Below are 17,284 nucleotides of genomic sequence, written 5' to 3' on the forward strand. Positions count from 1 at the left end.
GAGCTGTTATCTATTTGCCCTAAATTAAACTTGTTTCACGGTGCCTGAAGCAGACGACACACACAAGTGTCCGTTTAACTTCGTTTTTCCTTGAAACGTATTCCAAAGTGACATAAAGAACATAGTTATTGAGTTTAGCAGCTTTGTGAGGCTCAGGCAGTTTTTCCAAATGACCTCACTCCTAATTGTCCGCTGTAATATTGTGTTAAACAGCTGGAAATATGTTAATAATGTGGTGGTTTAACCGATGAGCTTTGAGCACATCTCAGTTCTTGTTCTGCTCTTCTGTAGTGTGTTCAGGTGCTCTCTTGCCTATTGTGCCATATTTGTGCATTGCCATAGCAACCTGAGCCAGCATGTCCTGCCTCAGCATGAAGGGGGGGGGGGGTATTCGCGTTTCCTCATGGCGTGGAAGGACAAGGTGAGCAGGCGTAAAGACAATATGGACGACAGTTCACATCAAATATTCAGCACTTAATCCAGAGGCCCGCAGCAACGGAAGAGCACGACTACATCTTTATTTTATAACCACTAATCCACACAGTCGGCAGGCTTTCTATACTGTGCATGTACCATTAGAAAATAACATACTTTTCAGTATCTGAGGTTCTTGCTGCATCACCTTGTAGCTTGAATTGGTCCTATGAATCTGCACTTTTACATATTTGTTTTCCATTCTGTGCACATTTTCAACTTAAATCTCCTTTCTAACCTGTTTCTGTGAGCGTGCAGAGGAGTGCTGACTATTCGGCCATTTAAAGTGTGAAGCACATTGAACATCTTGAAATGTACAAATTGCCGGTGCAGTTTGGCGCGGCGTCAAATCCAACAGCTGCTGATGTTTTCATACAAATGAGATGAGGATGCTTAACTGCTGCAAACTGTTTTCCGTTGCAGAGCAGACATGAGAGAGAAAAAAAACACATCTGCACACATCTGGCTGCCCACACAAACATGACCGAAATACAAAATGATTTCATATTAAGTAGAATAAAGACGACTCACAGTCCACGTCATCGAAACTCAGCAGCAGCACAGCTGGAACTCCCGGACCTGCAGGGGGAGGGAATTAAATATTGTTGTTTTTATGAATGTAACACGAGACACATTAGAAATCTTATATTTGAAGCTCAATGTCTGACTTATCTGGGGGGTTAAGAGGCATTTCTCTACACCCATAATTATGTTAATTATCCAAAATAGGAAGACTAAACTAAACAGAAAGGTTGCAAACTCAAAACTAGGTTGAAAATCAAACTAAAAGAGACGCCTCATGACGGCTAAAGTAACTCGTTCCAGGTGATTAAACCCAAATTTAGATGGATAGAGTGTTATTTGTTATTTATTGTTCATGCTCAGTATTTATCAACAAGTTGCAAGTAGTAAACATGGGAATTTTTCCTATATTAACGATCCATCCAACATGATATGAACGCAGCATTTTGCAGAGCGGTGACGTTTTGCAGCTATCATGTTTACCTTCTTTAAAAAGCTAGAATTAAAAGACAGTAGAGCTGGTTAGTCTTCCTTAAATCTTTAAGAAAGTAAAGGAAGTTCAGGATAATACACGAACTCTCTCTGACCTTTACAGTGCAGGATGGCGTGCTGCGCGGCCGGGCTGACGTCGGCGTCAAAGAACGAACACTCCTCCTTCAGTCCGCAGGTGAGGCATCGCCGTGGAAACAGGCCGAGCGTGGACACCCTGCCAGAGGAGAGAGACAGCATGTAATGAGAATGATATACGTTGGAGAAGTAATGATCTTTTAATACACAGTGTGATTATTTTACCTGTAGAGATGTCTGTGTTGAGCCGAGTCCTCTGTGCTCAGGAAGTATCTGTGTGGAGACAGAAGTAGGACAAGGTCACGGATCCATTAAACATCTGCCTGACTACGCTGACTACCGAGGCCGGCCAACCATAAACACAGGTTCATACAGTCATGAACCCTGTTTTCAAACACGTGACCGTCTCCTGCAGCAGAGTGGAGCTGAATTAGTGGCAGTTTCATGGAGAAAAAGCCTGAAAAATTGCTTTTAATAGGAAAAAAATGAGGCTTCTCGAAAATGAGTGCTGTGGCTGCAAAATAAAGTCTTATTTTTAGGAGAATATTATATTTACACTTTGGTAACAACAAGTCACAATACATACTAAATAATTCATTTCCTGAGAAGTAGTTTTCGACTCTGAGATGTCAGTACATTTACTCAAGTACAAATTTTACTCGAGTCTTTTCTTTTCGTGCCACTTTGTACTTCGACCCAAGTACATCTCAGAGGGAAATATTGTACTTTTTTACTGCTTTTCATTCATGTGACGACTATAGTTACTATTTACTTTGCAGATTGAGATTTAATGTAAAAATAACGATGATGAACATGTGTTGTTACAGACTTCCCCACAGTATATAAAACAGTTACACAGTGATGCATCATTAAGAATCTGCATTCGGAGTACTTTTACTCTTGATATTTAAAGTACATGTTGCTATATACTTATGTACAACATTTTACTTGTAGTGCAGTATTTTTACTGTGTGGTATTGCTACTTTTACCTTGTACTTAGGTATGAGGTGAATACTTCATCCACCACTGAGTGGAAGTAGTACAGTACAGTAGTTGTAGTAATATTATGAGAAGTATCCGTGGTGCTGGGAGTTGTAGTTTTAGTAAAGTATATAACAGAACATTTTTTTTGTATTTAACGTGAGAACTGACACTTACATAATCTGGTTGTTTTCATCGTAAGCTACGACTCTGGTCACCTCCCAGTCTCCTGACGTTAAGTGTCGGACTTCGTCCTGGTCGCTTCGCAACTGAAATCAGAATCAGTCGGACGGATTGGAAACGGCAGAAAACACACCACATCTTTGGTAGATTCGTTTTCTGCTCTGACGCACAGCATGTCGAGGATGAAGGGAAAGGAGAAGAGTCACCTTCTTGGAGAACATTGTGATGTGGTGGAAATCTCCCTGACCTCCCTGTTTCACGGGCAGAGTGAGGAAGAACCTGCTCCTGTCCTTGGAGAACAGCGGCTCCTGTCTCTGCAGAGGGAAACACAGACCTCAGAGGTGACACACTTAATGCATGAGTGACTTCGGCTGTATTCTTCCCTTAATAATGGATCACATATTGCTGTGAGGATAACAGCCGGAGAAGGATTGTTAGGAGATTGTCGGTTATGAGAAACGTCTGTGTTCGGGTTTACCTGTCTGGACAGCCACGTCTCTGCAGACTCCTCATGTCTCTGAATGAAAGAGAAGAAAACAAGATGAATTGAGTCGTCGTTGAGAAGCTGGGGACATTTTAAACAAGTGAATCTTCTTTCAGTCCAGACACGCAGCTCGTTTTAAGATCCAGTATGAAGTTATATGTAATTAGCTGGTCCTGATTTAGAGCGTGTTCTGGTGCCTCGTCGTATTGAATTAAGGAAATGTACAAGATGCAAAAGATGCTGTTACTCTTTTTGCTTTAAAGTTTCCACAGGAACACAAAGAGTTTGTCTTCTTAAGTTCTTTTTAGTACAGAAGGCTTATCAGATAAACTTTAGAATGTATTCTTGAGTGTTTTTAGAAACAAAATGTACCTTTAACGCATTAAAACACGCAGTGACATTTCCAGTCACCTCTTGTTTTCTACACTCCAGCTGCTGCACTTCCTCAGTCTGCATGATGCGTTCGCTGCACACTGCTGCTGTCGGCTATGTTGAAATGTGTGTCTTCATTCTTACTGAAGCTCACATTTTGTCCGAGTTGACTTCTCCCGAGCTACAACGGCGCTTTGGGGTTGTAAATATCTCATCTCCCAATCAAGAACCACCCACCTGAAGACAGACTCCGACGGTGGCGTCACACACCGTCAGCAGTGAAGCATTCTGGGGCCGGTTGAGCCACCGCACGGCGAGGTGAGTATTACTGATCCACTTCACCATGGTGATGTAGAAATCCCTGCAGAGGAGACGCAGAGAGGCGGATCAGACTGTGGAGTTTGTGCCACTGTTGTGTTTATTTATGTGTGTGTGTTACCTGAGCCTGAGCTGATCCGGAGGCTGCAGCTCCTGCGTGTGTGTCGCTCCGAACAGGTTGACCACCGACAACCTGACGGCCGGGTTCGTCTGACCGGCCTGAGCGTGGGAGACAGACGTGAAATGTTGGACTAAGACAAACTAAACCAGATCAAAGCTTCCACTGGTGCCTCGTGTGGTTTGCGTCTCTTGATTTCGTCTCAAAGTATCAAGTCCAGCTGACTACAGAATATCTTATCGTTGGTGCATGACTTTATATTCATTCTATTATTTTGGAGATTTGTGGTGTAGTGTAGCAGAATAAACAGTGTAAAGAGCATTAAGACAACATTAACATATAAGCACTGTATGAAATAAAGCAGGTAAAGCAGCTTTCTCTGTAACTGGACTCTATAGCCCAGACTTACCATAGGATATGGGTACTGTAGTCCTCGGGGGTAGGCGCTGCCGGTGAACTGGGGCAGAACCATGTTGGGTACCAGGGTGTCGTTGATGGTCAGGAAAGCCAGTCTCTCTCCGTCAGGCGACCACCAGTGAGCCAAGTGTGAACGCAGAATCTCCTCTGATGAGAAAAATACACAAAGTTTCTGTCTTTTTTCTTCCTGTTCAGACGCTTTCTTTCTTTCACTCTTACAAATGTGCCTGTCGGTCTGTTTCTGTTGCTTATTTGTGGGTTAAATCTAATAAAAATGGGTTAAAAACAAATCATTTGAGGAGGGAAAGACTTTTCCTCTGTGTTATTCGTGAAATAGGATTTGTTCTGCTCTTTCCTTCACTGTCCAAACATCAGCCAAATGGTTACAATCTAAAGTAAATGTAAATCAAAAAGAGAAAACACACACAGCTCGCAGTAAATCCACAAACAGAAGTGAGTCTATAATGTTCCCCATCTGCCCCAGTCTGTTTGTGCGGCACCACATTACTGAATTTGTTTACACAGCGACTTAATGGATCGTGGAGGCGTGTTGTTGATTTTTCATCGCCATTCTGCTCAGTTTGTCTCGTCTGCTGCTGCATTTTTAATGCAAAAGACAAATCTTTGAAACACTTTAAACAGGAAACTTCCCCCTCAACCACTGATCACACAGCGTTTCTCTCTCTGAGACGTTTCCAAAACTTCCCAAACTGGAAGCTTGAAGCAGAATTTATAAACTTGTTTAGCAGTTATTTTTATTTATTAATTATATTAAGAGATAAACAGATTCGTCAAAACTCCCATACACTCAGATATCAGGGTTTAAAAACACTCCATTACAAGCAGAAGAAAAGTAAAAGTACAGAAGTTTGTAAAAAGTTTTTATGTAAATATATATAAATGTAGTGAAGAAGAAGTATAAAACAGTATACTCGAGTAGACCAGTGCAGTACTCGATTAAATGTACTTCGTCACATTCCTCCACTGACGACTGACTGACTCAAACACTTCATTAAATTTGCATTTTAATATTAAAACTGCATCTTTCACATGTGGGGAAAATAAATGCCCATCTCAAAGGGCAGCATCATGTCTCACAGACACTGCAGGGCTCCTGTATGCTCATGCATGTGTCATAATTATTTGTTTTGGCTGGTAAAGTATGCCAAAATGAGCAAGAGGACGCTTCTATCGTAGCTTATACGCTGCAAATTTAATGAAACGGGCCACAAGATCATAGCCGTTACTTTAGAAATATGGTCATGAGTCTATTGAGTCTAAAAATCAGAATTGCCCTGAAAAAAACAAACAAAAATACTACAAATACCGACTAGACACAAACACACCTTCGTACAACCAGTCGGCCAGCCCGTTGAAGATGACTCCCTCCATCCCGGAGGAGGTGATCCTCAGAGAGTTGCTCCTCACGTCTGACTGGTAGTAGATGTTGTTCTCAAAGATGTAGATCTGAAGAGAAAGAAGGCGTCGATCGTACGCTCGCCTTTAAGTTTATTTCATGAAACACGGAAAGAGTCTGCTCTTTATTCAGCCAACACAGTTTGGCACAGGGCGTTTTATTTGCCTTTATATAGACTCCACAACATCTGAATCTTTATCATTAATTAATAATTATCGAATGAGACATAAAAGGACGCTGCAACCCAAACATGGAAATATCAGAATGAAAATACACGACAACAGTAAAAGATAACACACAGACGTAAGGAAAGTATTTAAGACTTTAAATAATTCTGAGGTTATTAATGATCCCAGACTTTAAATATTAACAATATATATTACAAATCAAAAGGATCTCATTGCAAATATTTGGCCAACTGTGATCTAACGTGGGTATTTAGCAATTTGCTAACAATCTAACAGCCACGTCTCCCAATAAACGCTTTATTATAACGGACTTCTTACTAATTTCCTTGGAAAGAACAATGTCATTTGATATTAAGCACAGAGGAATGAAAAGAAGATATATGCATATGTTTAATTTTGTTGTTTGGTATTTGCTTGATAAGGTCAGATAAAAAAAGGTCATTTTTTGGCATTTTTAATCTCTGGTAAAAGAAGATTTGTACCAACAAACAGTACTGGAATAAACTGGATGTGTTCTGATCCTTAAATCCTACGAAATTAACCTGTAAAGTAAAGTGTCACCTGTACGCTCTTGGCTCAAATAACCCTGTCAGTGTTGTGTATCAGAGGCATCCTGAGTGTAATGTAACGTAAAAGTTGTCCCAGCTGGATCTAGGTCAGCGGCAGAGCAGACTGACTCTATACTGAGTCAGAGCCTATACTGTACAAACACAAAGATCATTGTCGGATCAAATCCCTCCGGAGAGAAAAGGCAGCTTGAATTTATAAACAGACAGCGAAGAGAGAAAAAGATGGAGACGCAAAAGACATGAACACAAACAGCCTTACCAGCTGCTGTCCTTGTCTTCCCCAGGCTGCGTGTTGAAGCACCGCGTTGTGAACCTCCGGAGGGTTTAGCTCCCAAACCTCCCTGAGACACAAACACACATTTATTAACACCATCTGCCACCGTGTGCGAGCGTCAGGTGCTGAATCGACTTCATCCGAGAGAGCATCCACACATGACGAAGAAACGTAGACGCGCTCACCTCGTGTAGATGTTGTAGACGATGTAAGACGCCGTGTACGAGTATCTGTACATCTGCAAACGAGAGTTCACATCACATAAAGCAAACATTGATTCGTTTCTGAGGCCTCGTGGCAAACATGCAGCTGAAGGCGTCCACATGAAGAAACAAAGCCAGTGGAGCAGCTAATAACTAACAAAAGACAGAAACTGGGGTTCTGTAAACAGACAACAATGCAACCAGTCCTCTGCCAACCATTCATTATATATTCTTGCTTAAAGTTATGTGAAATAAGGTTCATTTCTCAAAAGGACACAGTATCAGCTTGTTCCAGCTCTGCATGAAAGCTGTATGATGTTTACACTGAATCAAATATCTAAACTGGATCATTTTATGCACATTTCTCCCAAACTTCAGCCTGAAATCCACACTTCTTTAAGGCCGAAATCTTCCCTCGCTGCCAGGTGAACTGTGCTGTGTGCCTCCTGCACAGCTGATTTCCCTTCACGCATGGCGGCGCATTAACTGAAAGAAATTCAATTGAGAGCAACTAGAAATCTCAGTAAGTTGTTCTCCACTCGTGCCTCAAGGGGATTTCACGTTGCCCTGGCAACAAATAAAACTGGAGTGCAGTCAATTAAGCCTCAATATGCAGAAGAGGAGCGGAGTGAAATGTGCAGAAGATAGCGCTGAAGAAATCGACGTTTCTGTATATACAGAGGGTTTTGTAAACATCCATCTCATCGGTTTGGATCAGGCGGTTATTAGAGAATATACTGCAGGACGCATTCCTCCTCTGGTTATTCAGCTGCTGCAGTGTTTCTAAACCTGAGCCTGGATCCATCTGTTTGCAACCAAATCTAAAAATCAATGGGAAAGCCTTGACTTTGAGGGGAGAAGAAAGCCTCGCGGTGGATGACTGAATGTTAACACGCAGAGAAACACAAGCGAAAAAGCACAAAACCACACGTGACGGCTAAGAAAACAGATGAATCCACACCTGTCCCGTGCAGGTGGTGCGAGTTATCCAGAGCATCAAAGTGAATCTTTTCAATTCAAGTCTTAATTTGAATTTAAAGAAACAGAAAGTGGCTCTTCAGGGAACATAAATACGAATAAAAACATCACAAAACTGAGGAAACATAACTTGTGTGTTTGTTTGTTTGTTGTTTGTGCATGCAGATGAGTGAGTGACAGCACCCTTGGGTATTGCATTGTAAATGACAGCCTGCCAGGAAGTAAACAAAGGCAGCAACAACAACAACAACAACAACAACAACGGCCGGTAACGTTGATGATGATCCACTACTCTGATCACAGCTTGTGTGGTCGTGAGAAGGAAAGCAAATAAAAAACACCAGCGGCTTTTGTGTTGTTTTACGGAATAATGTTCATGTGAATTTGATTTATCGTTTCAGGTTGAGGAAGTTTTCATTTGAAACTCACCTGTTTGACGTCGTAAGCGAAGAGCACGTACTTCAGATCTGCAGAGAGCGAGTACTTTGCCACCTTGAAGGCCACCTAACAAAAAAAGGAAACGCAGATTTTCAGACTTTTCTTTATTCCTCAATGACTCCTCGAGGAGGCATATTGATATAGTTGGAAAACAACACTCAGGTGCTCAGTAACTGACATCAAATAAGCAATTATAGTACAATAAATATGTAAATAAGTAGACTGTAAATGAACAAATATGCAAGTTAGCAAACAAGTACACAATGGTAAATATTCGATAGCTAACATTTATTAGGCTATTTTTAAAAAAGTTAGCAAGATTGGTTAACTGGAAATATAAGTTAGCAAGTTTTTACATGAAGCTAAACATATAAAATGTATATATAGAAAGAAAGTTGATCAAATGAAGGAAATATTCAGTAGTTCCTGAATATGCTATGCTAGCAGTTCTGCGAGGCTATACTTAGGCACAACCGCGTTTTGAGCTAAATGCTAACGTTAGAGTGACAATGCTAAAATGTTGTTTAGCAAGTGTAATGCTTACAATCTTAGTTTAGCACGTTAGCGTGGTAACATTAGCTCTATGAGCACTAAACACAAAGTAGCTGATGGGAATGTCAGTTTTAGGTGCTAAAAGTAAAGTCAGAGCTCCAACAACGTCATGAGGACTTATCTGAATAGTTTTTAAGATATTTCAGTCTGGATTAAAGTGGTGGACCGACCAACCAACACACCCACAAAGCCATCATTAGAGTCGTGCTGCTTGCATGGCTAAAAACTAGCAAGATTGGTCAACTGACAAGAAGGGTTAGCAGCAGAATCAAGTTTTTACATGAAGCTAAACACATTTATGAATGAAGTATCGCAAAAAAGTAAAAAGGAGTAAGAAAAACATGAGAAAACGAGAGTCTATCCATGCTAGCATCTCTGTGAGACAATGCTAACACACTAACTGTTTGGCAGTGATAATGTTTACCATGTTCAACGTCTTAGTTTAGCTTGTTAGCATGCTAACATTTGTGCTAAACACAAAGTATAGCTGAGGCTGATGAGTTTTGCAGGTAATCTATCCAAACAAAAAGACCAATGGATCGACTGAATTTTAAGCTGCTAGCATGGCTAAAAATGAAAGTTTGGTTAACTGGCAAGATTAGTTAGCATCAGAGGTTTTTACATGAGGCTATATTTATAGAAACTTTGGCAAATTCCAAAAAAAGTAAATAGAAGACAAGAAAATCATGAGGAACAGAAAGAATCTGGATAATTTCTATTTGACAGGTTATGATTGCTCTTTTGTGTCCGCTAACATTGTCCATATTTCCAGCTTTCATCCCATGACAATGACAAAAAAGAAAAAAGGCAGCCGGCGAAAACTAATCTAGCAACTAAAGGCCATAAAACCACGAGGGAGCCACAGCAGGTTTTGACATTTCTGGGAGAGGACGATGTGGACGGATATTTTATAGGCGACATTTTTAAAAAAAGCCAATTTTCAACTGTTTTAAAGTGAGACGGAACAATTAGTCAGACCTGAACAACCATGTCTTATGTAAAAATGATGGTAATTTGACTCTTGGACTCATTAAGTCTGAGATTCTAGTGTTAATTTTGGTGCATGAAAGTGTCTCTCCTATTCCTAAGTAGTGGATCTCACTATGAAAGCTCTGCAGGCAGGCAGAGAGAGCGTTCAGTTTGGATGCTGCAGCTGGCGGCGTTTTCAATTTTAGGGGGGTCATATCAGTGACTTCCTAACTACAAGGCCACCTCTGCTTTTTGAATTTGCTTGCATAGTTTGACGAGCTTACCGCAGGGCCTCAAATCCTCATCAAATCCCCTTATGCAACCATTAAAAGCACAAGCTACAACAGCGTGGGACAATTCTGCAAAGAGGAAGGCAGGAAAAGCGCCAAACCTCTTCATAGAAACAGATTTATTAAAAAAAAAATGGTGCTCTACAGAGAATAAAAGGTTTATGATTCCTTCCAGTGTATTGGTGTTATGGAATAGCAGGATTATAATGATGCAATTAGAAAACAGCTAAATTTGCCCAGCTTTTAATAAACATTCCTGGTTGGATTACACTGGAATTTAAAGCATTTAAAAGGATAATCAGATTAAAAATACTGACATATTTTCATGTTCCTGGAAATAACAACAGCACATGATCACAGTAAATGCTTGTTTCTCATTTTGCGGTTCACTTTGAGATGGTTTTTATTAAAAATGTGATAATTTTACTGACAGTTCAGTGATTTGACTGCATTACAAGCACTAATCTAAACGAATATTTCAGACTGAATTGCGCTCTTGGTGATGAGGCGAGGTGAGTTAAGGTGAGCGGCCTTAAGGCCTGAGCGTGCCCACAGAGCAGACAGCTGGGTCCATATCCTCAGGATATTATCATATTGTGATTCTGCAGGTAACTGCCGGCAGCTCTGACATGTTTACTGCAGCCTCTGGGGATCCAATCACACCGGCAAGACAAGAAGAGAGCAGCTCCATCTCTTTTTAAAAGAACGGTGTTGAGGACTGACCAGCAGCAACGTTAGGAGGTCTAGTCCCACATACATACGTCTTTTCTATGGAGCCTCCGAGAGCTTTGGGGGCGCTGTAGTTTTCCTAAAAAATGCCATACTTTCATCATTTTGTATCTTTAAAATCAGAGGAAGCTTCAGCAGCAGTGTCAGATCAGATGGATGCATATGAGCTTGTGTGGCAGGTTTTAGTAAATGTTTTACTTATTCATATCATGTGTTTTATTATGTTTTATGTACTGTAGTGGATGTTCAACACCTGACTGCAAGACAAACTCCCCTTGAAGCAAAAGCAGAAGAGATAACTGAGCCTAAAAAATACAATTGTGTCACTTTAAATTCAAATTTATTTAATTTTAGGGCACACATTAAATCAGCTAATACTGTTGCAAAAGTGCTTAAATGCACTGCTTGGCTACACAAAAAGTAAGGTAGTGAAATAATCATAGGATGATATACAATATTAGGTTGATGGAATAATTAGAAATGAGGAGGACAAAACTTACAAACGTGCTGTTGCTCAGAATGACTTCCGTCTCGTTCAAGGCGAAGTTAAACTTGATGACGTGACCGTCGCGGTTCCTGTACACCACCTCTGAATCTGAGAGAGGAAACACAGAAGGTCACTGAGCTGCACATGAAGAGCAGCTGACCTGTGAGGCTACAAGCAAAGGTCAAGTTGCTAAATGCGGAGGTTTGTACCAAAATATGACTTCAGGTGGAACTAATTGTGCTCGTTAAGACTTCTAGTCGAGTTTGAAACACTTTTCAGGCTCACATAGGAAGGAAAACTGGAGGTTAAAATGTGTTTTTTAATGTAGAAGCAGGTACATGTTGAACCAATCAGCTGGGAGTCTCTGCTTAGACCTTTTGAAACACAAGGGTGGAACAAGTCGCATTAAGGATGCTCCATTCAGGTTTATCAGCAAGCTCAACATGCACAGTACCAGAGCGACACTGAAGGTGGAGCCGAGGTTTCCATTCAAATATAACGAAGAACGTCTGCTAAAGAAAATGCAAATGAATGCGCGGACGTCAGATAAACAGCTGGAGGCGCTAATTCCCCAGTCAGGTGCCATTAAACCACTGCAGAAGAAGAGGGTGCAGTGGGATAATTAATTAAATGACCTCAAACGGTGAAAAACAATGTAGAAAACACGAACCCATCCAAACCCATCCACTGATGACCTGTGCTTTTCCTGCTATCTGACGACTGGACTGATGCTGAGTTCATGACATTTGGAAGTTACTGTATTTACCAGTCTACTTCTATTTCTATTGGGTTTTAAATAAAATCATTATAAACATTAACATGTCGGCTAAGGTGAATAAGTTCCCGTACTTACACATGGTCGAATCTCAATTAATATATCATTTAATTTCAGGGTGTGGAGCTGAACTCATCTTTGCTTAATTAAACCTAACTTAAAAACAAAATCGTGCATTCAAAACCACACAGGTGTTTTCAGTTATTATGGCTGATTGGACTTGAAGTTGAAAGGAGTTGGAAATTACAATCTTAGCTCGTCGAACACCATCAAAGGATCTGGTCAGACCAGCACGTACATGACCAGATTCACAGTTTGTGGACGTGTAGCCACACTTACACAAATCCATTTAACTTGACTGAAACTGCATCCTGGTTCATAATATCTACGAAGTGGCCTCAATGCTTTGACATTCATTTGTAAATGCAAGAAACTAGAAGGAGGAGAATTAAAAATGACAGCAACCAGCAGGAGAGGTCAGACATATGATAATGAATGTGATTCCTCTGGGTGTTATTCTTCTTATCTGGCAGATAAGAAAACTCTTAAAAGAGCTGCAGAAGAAGAAGAAAGGGAAGCACCTCTGTGGTTTCCATTTCTCCAGGGATTCAGAGTCATTTCATCAGCCATCGCTCTGAACCCGGCCGTCTGTCCACCGGGAACATTTGTAATTCACAGCAACGCGCGAATAGCCATGCTAGCTGGCATGCAACCACACACACACACACACACACTGATGCCGTCCTGGATTCCTGTGATCTTACGTCGGTCGTAGCTGCACCCTCCACACCTGCTGTCACGTGTGAGATCCTGCAGAACGACAAGCTGCTGTTTCTAAAACGAAACTCAGATACTGAGCTCAAACTCATTAAAAATGTCCAGCACGAGATTCGAGCATGAACTTTACACAGTACGTGACCTTTCACCAACACCGTCCTCTTCATGTCCAAAATACATTAAATCCCTGCTGGAAGAACACAATATATATATATATATATATATATGTGGATCATTTTTACTGCTTCTCTTGTGCTATATATGATTATACATTAAATATCTTTAGGTTTTAGACTGTTGGTCTGACAAAATAAGCAATCTGAAGAGTTCAACTTTAAAGTGTCTACATGTGTTTATGGATGGAATTGTTAGAAAATAATACAACTTTATTTGATTTGAATTAAACAAACACGGCACATAACAACACCACTGATGCATGAATACAAAAAAGTAATAAAATACACTACTTTCATCTCCTTTTAGTCCTCTGAATTACACATGTAGGCGTATTTGATCTATTTTTTAAGTTTTTGGATATAATCTTAAGACTATGAATGATGGCTGAATTCCATTTAGCTGCTTCAGTTTCAGGCTTAATTATAGCAGAAAACATTAACGATGGCTCTGCTCTGTTAAGTGTACCAAGAATATTTGTTATTTCGTTATATCGTTTATGCTGCAAAAGATGCCAAAGTCACATCTACCACCTGTTTCCAGAATGTGTGTTTAACACTCTTTTAGTATCAAAACACATCATATATAAGTGTAGTTGGATTTGAATGAAATTGTGGTGCATCTCCTTTACTTTAAATTCCTGAATCCAAACAGAGTTTCAGATTCTGAACAAACTCATCAAACTGAACCAGAAGCAGCTGCGCCTCCGCTCTCTCTCCCTCCTGACGAACTCCTGAAACTCATTTCGAGTGAATTTGTGGCTGATTGCAGGGGAGGCAATCACTCACTGATGTACGAGAACAGGCAGCTTTCAGGATGTATTAAATGAAGAAGTGTAAAAAAACTAAATATGTATTGACATCTTTAGAGTGAAAAATTATGTTGGGGCTGAATAAAGCTACTATTTCCTCCTCTAGATGTCTGAAATCTGCATGAAGCTGATTTGAGACCTGCTTTCAACACCACCTGCTCTCTGTTCATAAGGAGACACTGTGAATTATCTTATTTTACAATGAAAATATGCAGTATATGATGTAAAAAGACTTGATCGTTTCACAATGAGAGAGGAAACAAGCTGCTATAATCAATATTCTTACATTAAAAATTGATGAAATGAAGCTCATCAAACATTGAAAACTCATACTATAATAGGAAAACCTCCTCTAAGCTTTGTTAAAACGGACAAATTACCAATTATTTTGGTCACATATACTATAAACCTTAATGCTACAGCAAACAGTTCCATATAGAAACAGTTTTCCAGCAAAGGAAGAGATGTTGGGTGTCCACATACTTTTGTCCATGTTGTGCACTTTAAGAAGGTGTATCAGTAACTGAGGATTTATTGGGGATATATTATTGAAGAAAGGACTGTGCTCTTTTGTCTCCACATGATTAACTTACTTTACATAATATCACAAATAATGCATTATTCATGCTGTTTTATTCATATGGGTCACTGCTACAGATGTAGCCTATTGTTTGTGCAAACCTCATTAGCAATCATGTATGACGAGCCAGGCAGCGTGAAGCACTCACCCGTAACACGCTCTGATTGGACACACACTATCTTTCCCGCTTATGTAAGTACCTGGATGTGTTTGCTTCATCCTCGGCTTAAGCCGACATAAACAAGCTCTACTTTACATTGAGGATGTAAACAACGGCACATATGTCAAAACAGATATGAGCAATGAAGCCGCTGGAAGACGATTATGTGAAAAATCAGTGTAGCGTCCATAATGCTGATGATGATGCCAGAAGATCATTAATAAACGCAGAGAGCAGAATACTGATAACGCTGCTTCCAGCCTGCAGAGTCAACACAGTCACAGTGTGTTTCTACCAGACATCACCTATCAATCTATCAGTTCAGGCAGGACTTTAACATCTTCTCCTCTGTTGATAAACTTTTGCCTTCTTTTAAGACAGAACAACGGTTCCTAACCTGGGGATCCAAACACCCAAGCAGTCCCAAGATCTGAAGAGGACACAAGATGATTAAAGTGATAAGAAAGACAAACAAATGTATTCCTAACTTCACCTCTTCAGTGCCTCTAAAAATCCTTCAAATGAAAACATCTATAACACCATATCCATTAAATTTGGAATTAACTACATTGAATTTGGCTGAAAGCTACGTGTTTTCAGGTTATTCTAGTAAAGATAATATTAATGTTTTCTCCTCTTATGTTCAGCAAACAAGAATGGTTATTTGCATTTTTATTAACAGCCAAAATTAAGAATATAACGTGGGAATAGAGAGCCAATATATATACAGATATACAGGTTTAGGGGCGGCTGTGGCTCAGGAAGTCCATTTGGCTCTTTGGCTCTGTTTCCAGTCTTTGTGCTACGCTAAGTTAGCCGGCTGTAGCTTCATGTTTACTGAATACACATGAGACAATGAGTCAATCTTCTCCCGTGAATAAAATGTCACACCAGTCATTCACAAAATCAGATGTTCAAACAAGTGTTGTTCTGCATCCTTGGAAAACTATGATGTAATCTACGTGGTTCAACAGGATGCGAACTTGATGACTTTTATCTATTTGCATTCATCACTTATCTGTGTTTGTGGTGAATATCACTCTGGAGGAAAGTGCTCTGTGCGGTCAGGAAACGGATTTGGGCTCTGATGTGTTTTGTTGTTTTGCTCTGGTTTCCTGATGAGTTACCATCTTAATGATATTCAGCTCTTGTTTAGCAGCCGCTGAACTCAAGGAGCTGCAATCCCACATCTTGTTTATTTATTTTTGAAGCGTCTGGATGTGATTTTGATATCCGGGCTCTTGCTTTGTTTCGGCCCGGTACTTTGTGAAGTACCATTATAAGAGTTGTGATGTAAGTGTCTCATGTGCTATTAAATTAAGGTGAGCAGCTACTGAAGCCTGACTCGGATGTTAGAGGAGAGAGGAGGAAATGAGTTGGTGGTTGTCAAGGAGGCAATTTCCATTACAGACATGTTTGAATTACATCCACAACACCTCCAGGAGGCCCGGCAGTAAATTCAGGCCCAGACCTCGGGCATCTACACGGGCTCTTGGCTCTCACCACACTCGGTCTACTTTAGATTTACACCACACAACATGTCAGCCGGTAATTTCCCAACTTCATCATTAATCTCAACAACGAAACAGCTAATGGGACAGCTGACCCTGTTGGGTTGAAAAGTTCGTTATTGTGGTACTACAAAGCAAGTTAGCTCTCACTCTCCCAGGTGATATAATACAGCCTCTGTCAGACTGTGAGCTGACAGCCAATAATTTATTAACTAATCCATCTATCTGATCTGATTTGTGAGTAAAAGTTTTGTTAGGATGTTTACTTTGTTGAGGGAAACTGAGCTCTAAGGTTCAAAGAAACAATTTAGCATTTTGGGAAATGATTCGCTTGTGTGACGAGAGTTAGATGAGATGCTTGACACCACTCTCTTAAATTAAATATGAAGCTACAGCTAGCAGTCGGTTAGTTTAGTTTAGCATAAAGACTGGAAACAGGGGGAAACAGCCAGTCTTTATGGTAAGCTAAGCTAACCTGCTAGCCAAATTAATTGCACTTTGTCGCATTTTAGAATTTTGTTTTTCAAATTTCCACTTGCATAAATTGATTATTTATTTAAGTTGATTTGGCAAAAAAAAAAATATCTGGCTCTTTACCTGCTAAATGCTACACCAAGCTAGCCCTCTAATTTTTCTCTACAAGGGTAAAGTTGCGGGCCTGAAAACCAAAACAGTTAGCTTAAAGTCGCTATAAAGCTCCATAAAACTGCGGGGAGCTGCAGAATCGGGTGGGCTCATCACTACAAGCGACCCCTTTCACATGCAAATATCCATGTGATCCATTGTTTATATGAACATATTGAATATAGCTGCTTTAAACACCACACACTTTCATCTGCCGACTCTCAGATCAGTCGTGACGCCAAAATCATTTTAACATCAAATGTGTCCCCGCTTTTAGGGATTGAAATACGGTCCTCACAAGCACACTTATACATACATGTGTGTGTGTGTTTTAGAGGCCA

General features: G+C 40.3%; 1 protein-coding gene across 1 annotated transcript in view; it reads right to left on the reverse strand.

Moving 5' to 3' along the window:
• LOC139306654 (inactive dipeptidyl peptidase 10-like) overlaps positions 1 to 17,284 on the reverse strand; it is a 29,764-nt gene that overhangs the window by 4,932 nt on the left and 7,548 nt on the right. Inside the window, exons 4-17 of the mRNA XM_070930565.1 lie at positions 11,545 to 11,639; positions 8,496 to 8,570; positions 7,071 to 7,123; positions 6,871 to 6,952; positions 5,784 to 5,904; positions 4,430 to 4,584; positions 4,024 to 4,121; positions 3,822 to 3,945; positions 3,207 to 3,245; positions 2,935 to 3,042; positions 2,723 to 2,814; positions 1,789 to 1,836; positions 1,584 to 1,702; positions 1,006 to 1,053 (exon numbers count right to left, since the gene is read on the reverse strand). Of these exons, the coding sequence (XP_070786666.1) occupies positions 1,006 to 1,053; positions 1,584 to 1,702; positions 1,789 to 1,836; positions 2,723 to 2,814; positions 2,935 to 3,042; positions 3,207 to 3,245; positions 3,822 to 3,945; positions 4,024 to 4,121; positions 4,430 to 4,584; positions 5,784 to 5,904; positions 6,871 to 6,952; positions 7,071 to 7,123; positions 8,496 to 8,570; positions 11,545 to 11,639 (1,257 nt within the window). The remainder of the gene's footprint in view (positions 1 to 1,005; positions 1,054 to 1,583; positions 1,703 to 1,788; positions 1,837 to 2,722; positions 2,815 to 2,934; positions 3,043 to 3,206; positions 3,246 to 3,821; positions 3,946 to 4,023; positions 4,122 to 4,429; positions 4,585 to 5,783; positions 5,905 to 6,870; positions 6,953 to 7,070; positions 7,124 to 8,495; positions 8,571 to 11,544; positions 11,640 to 17,284) is intronic.

This window comes from Enoplosus armatus, chromosome 24 (assembly GCF_043641665.1).
Source record: "Enoplosus armatus isolate fEnoArm2 chromosome 24, fEnoArm2.hap1, whole genome shotgun sequence".
Taxonomy (NCBI): Eukaryota; Metazoa; Chordata; class Actinopteri; order Centrarchiformes; family Enoplosidae; genus Enoplosus; species Enoplosus armatus.